Source organism: Kryptolebias marmoratus, linkage group LG10 (assembly GCF_001649575.2).
Source record: "Kryptolebias marmoratus isolate JLee-2015 linkage group LG10, ASM164957v2, whole genome shotgun sequence".
Lineage (NCBI taxonomy): Eukaryota > Metazoa > Chordata > Actinopteri > Cyprinodontiformes > Rivulidae > Kryptolebias > Kryptolebias marmoratus.
Genome location: NC_051439.1, coordinates 13,699,390 through 13,708,790, shown reverse-complemented (window position 1 = coordinate 13,708,790; position 9,401 = coordinate 13,699,390). Strand labels below are relative to the sequence as shown.

Sequence of the window (9,401 nt, the reverse complement as noted above, 5' to 3'; positions counted from 1 at the left end):
AGGCAGGGGCCAATTGCATGTATCAGCCCAGTTTGTGATGGATTGCGCAATCAGAGGTGAAGCTCGGCTCGCTGCTGCCGCACCTCGCGTTTCACCCTCATATTTGAACAGGAAATATGCAATTTCAGCGATTTTGACAATAAAAATGCGATTTGGACCATAAAAATGTTCGAAAATTACTCATACATAAAGATCAGTGGACAAATATTAATAATCATTTTATGTTATGATTTTTTTTTTTCTTGTCATGATGACAGGTGAGGCTCTGCCTCACCTGCCTCCCCTGACCGCACGTCCCTGGTGAGTTTTCCGAGCAGAACCGACGCCGTCCGCTTGCGTTTCAGCATCCTAATCTGAACCTCTCCCCCATTGCAGGAACGATCTCGGGCCTGCAGCTGTTCCTGGTGCTGATGCTGTACGTGTGGCTGGGCATCGGCCTGGTGAGTGCAGGTTTCTGCTGCCAGCAGGTGCTGCTGGTGGCCCGCGGACAGACCTGGTGCCAGATGCAGAGAGGGGAACTGCAGGAGAATCGTAACCTCTGGAGAGCCAACCTAAAGGATATTTTTGGCACCCGCTGGATTCTGGGCCTTATTTTGCCCGTGCAGACGGTGGAGACAGACTCTGAAGACACAGATGCTCATAAACAGGACTGAGTGGTTAAATAGTAAGCACGAGCTATAGGCTCAAAGCAGAAAATGCTCCTTTTAGTCCATTGGTTTTAAAGTCTACATGGATGCTTCTGTGATGTTTAAAGTCGTAATAACTAGCTGATATAGACACCTTTTAAGGACAAGAGCCATAAAACAATGTGAAATAGGTGCGTAGTATATAAATATATTCTTAGTTTTCACATTTTCAAAGCGGCTTAAGGAGTCAGGAAGAACATTCAGTTTTCTAGTTAATATTTTCTTCTTATTAATAGTTTGATTTAAGACAAAATGATGGCTTTGCATGCCTTCAAAGCTTTGTATCACTGACAGCCATGTGCCATGTGGCGCTCTCAGATTATCTGTCAAAATACGTCTTTTTTTTTCCTCATCAGATTCTTCAGGAAGCTGTGAGCGGTTTTCACTTTGATGTTAAGGGCTACGATGAGGAAATTACAATAAACTGCCAGACTTGACAGCGTTGTTTTGACAGTGTGAGCCTGGCGACGCTTTCTACTCAAACTGATGTGACTCTGATACTTTAATGAGAACGCCATGATGGTATTCTTTGTTTAAAAAAAAAAAAAGAGGAAATGTGAATTATATTATAATATCCAGGGTATTATTCACAATGTGCCATAAGGTGATGCTTCTATAGGTATTATTTATTCTGCTAATCATCCTATCTGAGATGATTTAGGCATCCAGGATACTTTTTGGAGATACTTTTGTCAATTACAATAAAAAAAATGACACAAAGCTGCTACGTTTCATCTTTAATAATGACACATTCTTATTAGAAAAGTGACAGAAGTAAAGGGCTTCAACGGTTTATGTGAACTGACTTTCGATAAAGACAAAAAAACAGAAATCACATCTTACAATAACAGGCAAAAAATTAATTAAAACCATTTTTTTCACCTTACTACTTCCCTTCAAAACCAAGACAAATTTTATTTAACACATCGTTTAAAGAACTGATTAACAAGAGTGGTGTTGCAAACTTAAATACAACAAATGTTTACCAAGACTTAACATTTCAAACCTTTAGGTCTTTCTAATGATCTTTATGAGGGAAATATTCAACGACAGCAATGATTTGCTTCAGAATTTCAATTAAAAAAAAAAATCTTTGGAAACCCTTCAGTACATTTGACTTTTTTCTGTGTGACATTTGTGAAGAAATGCAAAAATCCAAGATGAAAAAGCATTAATATAAAGTACAATCATCAACTAAAGGCACAGGCGTCCAGATAAGCATTTCATATTCACATTATTTTAACAAGACACAAAGTGCAAAAGTCTGTAATATAAAACTAAAACATTTAGCGGGTCTAAAACTTTCAGGATACACCTTTTTTTTTAAAGCATCAAACTACAGCAGGAATAATAACAGCAACAACAAATCAAAGGCAGGACGATTAGATGGCTACTGCACGTCATTGCTACATTTTCTAGATGTAGTTTCCACAGGTATTTAAAAAAAAAGAGCTAAATTCACCAAAACAAACTTCTTATAATCATCTATGTTTTAACATTATTCACATCTCATTAGCCTTGACTGCAAAAAATGATAATACTGACACTAAATAATAAAATAAAACTGAAAATATTAATAAAAATGAAATTACGTGCAAGCAATATAATGCCATTTCATTTAAAATAGCATTACAGACAACATATCAAAAACTGGAACATACTTCAGTTAGTGTTTATATATTATACAAGAAATTATTAAAACCAAACATTTTTATGCTTTTAAATGACCGTTTACCTCTGCATACATATGCAGGTTAAATCTTTACCATTTAAAAATAAATAAATAAATAAACAGAATTGCTGCTGCATTGTCTGGGCTGAGCTAAATTTTAGAGAAAAAAGAAAAAAAGGTCTGACAAATCAAAAGGTGAGCACGTATTTAATCAGAAACAAAACCATTTTCTTGGTTTAAGCCTTTGATATGTTGTCTGTCTGTAGTTTACGCTTCCAGTGTCACTACTGTCAGGATACAAACAGAAGGCATCTGTTCATGCTTTTACTACAAACCCAAAAAACAAATAATAACTGAAAAGACATCGACCTGTGTGTTAAATATGACGGACATAAAGCATCCACCTGGCTCCCTGCACCCTGTAAGGCATGCGTAACAGGCCAGACCCCAACTGCAAGAGATGCCTGCCGTTTTCTAACAGCAGAAGCAGTAAAATTCATTATAGGCAACAGGTTTGAAATATGAGCATGCTTCCCAACTTTCACTTTATAACAGCGACTGTGCTTCGGGTTTGTGTCAAACCAGTAGTTCTGAATGTTTTGGGCTTTGGGACCTTCCAGTACAAAGTGATTTGCACCAGTGGTGCACAATATATCACAAATTTATCCGTCCATGGAAACATCAGCGTGAGCATTATCAGTATCACAAAGAACTGCTTAGGCTGCAGTAAGAGGGAGGCTACTTTCTTTCCAAGTCTCTAAGTCTGTGATATATTTGGCCAATCAGATCCCTGACTGCTGTGAGCATTGTGATGACAGAAGGGACACAAAAGAGTGAGAAAAATGTGATGTTTGTTTATTGCAGGTCATACTGTCATCACAATAATCAACACACGTGCAATAAGCACCATCATTGCACACAATACGCATAAATGCTGCCTTATTTACATTTACAAGCCCTGATAAAAAGGTTAAAGTTGAGCCTTTTAAAATAAATTACATATTTATTTCCATGTTTAGTAAAGTATCAGATGACCTCCTGATTTTTCCTCCTGCACCCTGATTCAGAACTGCTGGTTTATGCCCACAAACCCGTTAGGCTTCGACTCTCTGAGCTTTAGCCCCTAAACGTTCCTTGCCCGTGTCCTGCAGAGAGAGCTGGAGTTTAGTCCAGAGCTGTGGGTCCCCACTGCTCAGAGCGTCCAGCAGCAGAGCCGTTTGCTCCTGGAGCTGGCGTAGCTGGCCCTGGGTGCGCTTGTTCTCCTTGATCAGCTGCTTGGTGCGCATCGTGATCCCCAGCAGGCCGGACTTGTTAAGAATGTTGTAGGTGTTGCTGAAGCGTTTCAGTTTGTCGCCGTCCATGTTGATGGGGTCCTGGTACTTGTCTGTCACAGTCCTAAAATCATCTGTGTAGGCAGGCAGGGAGCTGCCTCCAGCTTGTAGGGTCAGAGACCCGTCATGGAGCTGCTCCCGACTCTCGGCTGCCCGTGTTTTGTTAGCCGCTGCTTCGAAGTTGGTGATGGTTTGAGCTGGCAGTGGGCTGGGGGAGTTGTTGAGCCTGTGATGGTGCCTCCTGTGACGCTGGTCACGTCCCAAGGTTTCCGTCGCCCTCGAGGATCCCACCCTCTTGCCGGGCGAGTCTGCGGGGTACGGGGCGATTCTGGGATACGACTTGAGAATGGGCATGTAGCTTTTTGATTGTCGCGTGTTGTCGGAGCCGGTCTTCGAAGAGCTGCTGCTGCTGTTTGACACCATCGGCTGAAGGAGAACCACTTGTGATTGGGGCATCACTTCCATGGGCGTAGAAAAGCCCCACTGCTTTTCTGATGGAGTCATGGATGATGGCTAGAGAGAAGACAGATCTTTGATGTCACGCTACAGAAGTTCATAAACATACATAAACATATGTTTTTAACCAATATTACTCAAATGTTTACTGTGTTTGGGCTTTTTTTTAGATTTCAGCCCTACTTTGTTGCTTTTCCTCTGAAGTACAGGGTAGACTAGAAAAATTAAATCAGCTAATGTGCTTGATGTTGCCATTTTGGCACAGAAACTTAAAAGTATTTAAACCAGGAGGAGAACTTCTGCTGTATTTAATCAAATTCATGCAATATGCAGCAAGAATAAACAGCTATCTACAGTAGATTTTCAGTATCTGAAAGCCACATTTTAAAGAAATAGTTCAAAGAAAATCCATCAAATTCTGCCGCATGATTTAAGCGATGGATAATTCATCCGTAGATTTATTTACTGGATGAAAGGTTATGGCTAATTGCTCATTGGGAATCACTTTCTGAAAGCAATAAAAAGAGCCCGTCTCAGTGGGCGACCTGTTTACCGTAAAGTTGTTGCTCATGTTCGTAAATCAGAGCAATTTTTGAATTTCATCCACAAAACCGGACGCTCCCATCAGCACTGTTTCTGATTTGTGACCAGAAAGAAAATCTGCTCATTAGCCTCGGGAGGCTTCGCCAAATATTTCCAAAATTCCGGAGTATCCAGCCAAATATTTTGATCACAGATAACTAATATCCATACCTTGTCAGAACATGAATAAAAATGCTAAATAAACGATTGATTTCTTGATTGCATTTTGGCCAATATGCTCTGCCTTTTTTATCTACACAAACTGCAAAAAAACATAAAAAGGGAAAGCAATGTGTGCCACAAATCTTCAGCCTAGCCAACACAACATTCAGGTATTTGTTTTTAGCTGAAACTAGAATTTTAAACAATGTGGCGCAGAATCAGAAATGCAGTTTAAAGTTCAGTTTTACCTGCTTCAGGACAAAGTTGTTCATGATGATCATCGGGGACAGTCCAGTGTACGAACCTCCCACCACAGCCACCTGCTGACCAGCTGGTTCCTGTCCGAATATTGACCCGTTCCTTCCCGTGTCTTCAGAGTCGGTCACCTCGACCGCGCTGAGGTACTCGGAGCTGGCATCTGACGACGAGAAGACTGGCATATGGGTCTCATAAAGGAAACTGATTTACCTTTTTGTTGTGTGTATAACATTAGAACTATAAACACTGGCTGATGTAAATACATATCTCTTAAGCATCTTGAAGAGGATACCATCAACCTAATGAGAGTTCAACCAAATCCAGGTCAGCCTTCATCGTATAAATAAAGGTCATCTACTGTAAAGCTCAATCCACATAGAGAATGTGACCTAGATCCCCATATTTGATTAGGGTGGATTCTGCATGTTTCAAATGCTATTTCTAATTATGTAATAGCTAATTCTACACTTGTATTTTCAGGTGAAGACAAGAATCAAACTGGAATTACTAGCATCACAACTAAACATATAATAAACAACACAGAAGGCTACATACCTGTGCAAATTATTTTAAAGTATATCAACTCACAATAACAGCATTACTTCTGAGTTAGTCAGTTGGGCGTTTTCTTGTGTAAAATTCAGATTAATTTCTGACGTTGATGTCTCTTAGTTTGATTAAAACCTTTATATTTTTCTTTTAAATCCACCATTATTTTAGATGACCCACTCGATTCCTCTCAGCTCAGAGGATACCATTATTGTTGCTTCAGATGCTAAAAGGATTGTGTTGTTCAACATTTCTCATTTAAAAAAAATCCTGTTTCTGCATATCTTGTTTCTAAAATCCAGAGATCAGTTCATCAGCCAGTAGTTTGGTCATTCATGCCACCATGAAAATGCTGACTTTCCAACACCTTTTCCCCAACTGATAGACAAGACAGAATATGTGGCACTAGGATGAATCAATACAGTTTAAGATTAATATGAATTAAGCTGCACAAGTATGATCATTTACCAAATGGTAATCTCAATAAGGAAGCTCAATAAACTAGCAAACAAAAATCAAAGTCAATAACATAAAATGTTCAGAAATAATTCCAGAGTTAATGGTGGTAGAAAATAGGTGTATTTGCAAAAGCATTGAGAATTAGTCACATTTTTTGTAAACATCAAATAACAGAAATAATTAGCAATTAGATGATTTTTATAACCTCATCAAACAGGACATTTTGTTACCAATAGATAGATCTTTCAAAGACAAATCCAACACAATTTGAATGTTTTTAAATCGGTCACCACATCGGTTACCAATTTATTGTCAAAAAATGATCCTCAGAATCTGTCTAAATTAATACAATTCTTAAATAGGCATCAATAAAAAGTCCTGTGTTTAACTTCCTGTAACTTCTGTTTGCACGCCGGACTGAAGCTGAGGAAACTTTCAGATTATTCTTTTGCGGATAACACACGAGCAAAGCAGTCCTAAGTGCCAGCTCCCGCTCGCAGATTGTTTTTAATGTAGATTATAAAATGTTTTATTTCATCTGAGTTGAGAAGTCAATGAATGAATTACCTTTATCACTGTCTGACCCAGTTAGCTATAGCGCTATCGTACGTTGTTTATTTAACGGATTAAGAACATATAAAGGCTGAATGGGTTGTGAGGGTACAGGTGGCCTTAATCTAAAATAAAATAATCTTCCATTTACAAACTATGCATATGCAGTCCTTAGAAGTAACAAAGCTTTAATGTTGCACAGAGTTTTGCTAATTTATTATATCCACTGTTACAGATAAAAACAATGAGGCCAGTCACTTTCAAGAAATGTGAATTTAGCAAACCTGAGAAGCCTGAATCTCTTTCCAAGTCATGTTTGGATAATCCCAGGAGTGATGTTCTGGTGAACTGTGGCACCCCATGCGCCCTTGGTTTACTGAAACCATTCATGCTGGTATCTGCTGAAACAAAAAAGACATAAAATAAAGTTAAACAACATCAACCAGTTTGTCTGAATTTGTCTCGAACAAGGAAGCTCTTGATTTAATTTGAGGTAGGCCAGGTCAAGGACAAGACTTTTAGCTGGTGGACATTTAATACTGAACTCCATGAAGGACTCAGAAAGTGAATGTAAACACTCAGTTTGGGTGACTGGGGATCATTTTCAGTTAGTTCACGAAAAGGCTGGCAGTTTGAGCCGAGCTGCTTCACATATCAGTGTCTTGGGTGAGACACTGAATACTTATCAAGGTGTGTCAGTGTGGAAAAATCCTGCATATTGAGTGTAAATATATAAAATAGCTAACACTGTAGAAGTGGTTGTGTGACTTGGTAAATGACGAACACAATGCAAAGCTCCATAAACTGATCTCTGTCTATTATTTAATCTGCAAATACTTCATTGCGTCAGTTCTCTGTTCCTGTGTTGTATTGACAAGCTACCTCTTTGGGTCAAGAGGGATATATCAAGACTTACTACTATGTCATCTTTGTTTATTTTGTTCGTGTCTGTAATTTGGTATTGATGGGTCAGTAGGTCAGTGCCATTTCCCAGATGCGTCTACAGATTTTAGATGAAAGGTAGTACAATGCCCCTAGCTTAATACGTACCTTCTCAATGTTATATCTGCAGTGAAGGTGTTTCTCTTAACCATCTACGGACTGATTTAACAGCTTCAGTCCTGTTTCTTGGGCTGGGACTGTAAAACATGGTGCAAAAATGCCTTTTACTTCAATCAAAGCGCTTTTACTACATCAAAAATAACCATACTATGCTCTGAACAGGTAAGTTCAGATGCACCCTTACAGAAGTTGTCCGCATATCCCTCTGATTTCAGCTGCTGGTTCGGGGGCCTGTTTTCCGCCCAAACCCAGTTTGGTTGCAGATAGCAGGGTTTTCGTTTTGCAAAGTTACCACAGGGTATGCTAATAATGCAAAGATTTATTGGTAAACATTTGGTACGGGAAGCAGGAAGTTTACAGCGAACATCATTTCTTAGGACGCACAAAAGTAGCCCCGTTCATTATTCAAATTTAGCTTATTTAGATCCCGCTATAGAGAAACAAGATGTGTAATGCAGCATTTGTTACCCTGTTTACTGTCCTCCCACACCTTCCTCGCTGTTAGCACACTTAGCTTAATTATGCTAATGATGCTAAGGCCCCGCACTTTTAGACAGACCCGCTCTTTACAAGGCCCCTAATTAGCTATGCAGCTAACGTCACTGTTTCTGAAAAACCTTACCAATATGTCGTCTGCTTGAATATCCGATGACAGTAGCGTCCAAGTTTGTCGTTGTTTAGCCGCTGTTTAGTCTGGCGCAGCTAGCTACGCCTGGTTGCTGATTCCTATCTCAAAAGGACTGGTGTGACCATAGTCGAGTCTTACAGGCAAAGGAAATAAAACGGTTGCTTTGATGTTGATTATATATTTTTAAAATATTTACTAACCTCAACGTCTTCGTAATCCACAGAGAAAATACTAAATTTTACTTTGTGGTTGCAAAGAAAGTAGTTTTGAGTAAGTAACAGAGGGTGGAACGACCCTGTAAGACACTGCGGAGGGTATTAAAGTCCTCGGAAACATGACTAGTTTCTGCGGTTGTCAAGGAAACGAGTCAACGGGTCTAATGACAGCGATCATGGTGTGTGTGTGTGTGTGTGTGTGTGTGTCTGCGGCCCATCGCCCATTCTATAATAATATACTATTACTAATAAAATGTTTAACCTTCATTAATATCTATGGTGCGGCCGTTTCAGGTTTATCATGTCGGTATGAACCTAAATTATGTTTTTTTTGTTTACATATATTATGGTAAATTATATCACCATTAATATAAGAGTTCACTGAGTAGGAATATGTGGGGGAAATATTAATAATACTAACGACAATCAATAAATTGGGTCAGATTGCTTTTGTAATCAGTAACTGAATATAAGTTATATGTTCATATGTTTTAGTTAATGTGTGGAAATTAAGAACAAAAAATCTAAATTGACATCTATCTACATGAATGCACACAGAAAATTCATCTAATCTAATCTAAAATAATATAGAGTTTACTCAGCTGTCAGCTTCAGTACTTAAAAACTCAATAATTCACACATTTTTATAAACAAAACAATCTTTTTTACTGGCAATGATAGAGAAGTTATTGGCTTTACAGATTTCTAAACTTTTATAGCATTTAAATTGTGATAAATGTCCCCCCCCACTTCACTGCAACAATTAGCTGTCCTTTGTTCCCATGTTGA

At 38.8% G+C, this 9,401-nt stretch overlaps 2 protein-coding genes across 5 annotated transcripts in view; one reads left to right on the top strand and one right to left on the bottom strand.

Moving 5' to 3' along the window:
* The window catches only part of zdhhc22 (zinc finger DHHC-type palmitoyltransferase 22), a 3,384-nt gene extending 2,124 nt beyond the window's left edge, over positions 1–1,260 (top strand). The window contains exon 3 of the mRNA XM_017418043.3: positions 376–1,260. Within this exon, the coding sequence (XP_017273532.1) occupies positions 376–653 (278 nt within the window). The 3' untranslated portion in view covers positions 654–1,260. The remainder of the gene's footprint in view (positions 1–375) is intronic.
* Positions 1,261–1,408: 148 nt separating this feature from the next.
* Positions 1,409–8,656, bottom strand: cipca (CLOCK-interacting pacemaker a). 4 transcript variants are annotated; one of them, XM_017418007.3, is made up of 5 exons: positions 8,392–8,655; positions 7,758–7,846; positions 6,992–7,108; positions 5,138–5,307; positions 1,409–4,202 (listed from the first exon to the last, which is right to left on the bottom strand). In XM_017418007.3, the coding sequence occupies exons 3-5, from the start codon at positions 7,095–7,097 to the stop codon at positions 3,453–3,455; spliced, it is 1,026 nt and encodes a 341-aa protein (XP_017273496.1). In that variant the 5' UTR covers positions 7,098–7,108; positions 7,758–7,846; positions 8,392–8,655; the 3' UTR covers positions 1,409–3,452. The 4 variants fall into 4 exon arrangements, with proteins under 4 accessions (XP_017273496.1, XP_017273504.1, XP_017273512.1 ...); XM_017418015.3 differs by having other exon boundaries at positions 6,992–7,105; positions 8,392–8,653; XM_017418023.3 differs by lacking the exon at positions 7,758–7,846 and having other exon boundaries at positions 8,392–8,656.
* Positions 8,657–9,401: the final 745 nt, after the last annotated feature.

Bases quoted from the DNA above. Each gene is read 5' to 3' on its own strand.
- cipca (XM_017418023.3), bottom strand. From the start codon at position 7,097: ATGAATGGTTTCAGTAAACCAAGGGCGCATGGGGTGCCACAGTTCACC. The intron at 5,308-6,991 runs GTTTGCTAAATT...TCTCGTCGTCAG, and splicing joins AAGAGATTCAGGCTTCTCAG to ATGCCAGCTCCGAGTACCTC. The intron at 4,203-5,137 runs GTAAAACTGAAC...TCTTCTCTCTAG, and splicing joins ACAACTTTGTCCTGAAGCAG to CCATCATCCATGACTCCATC.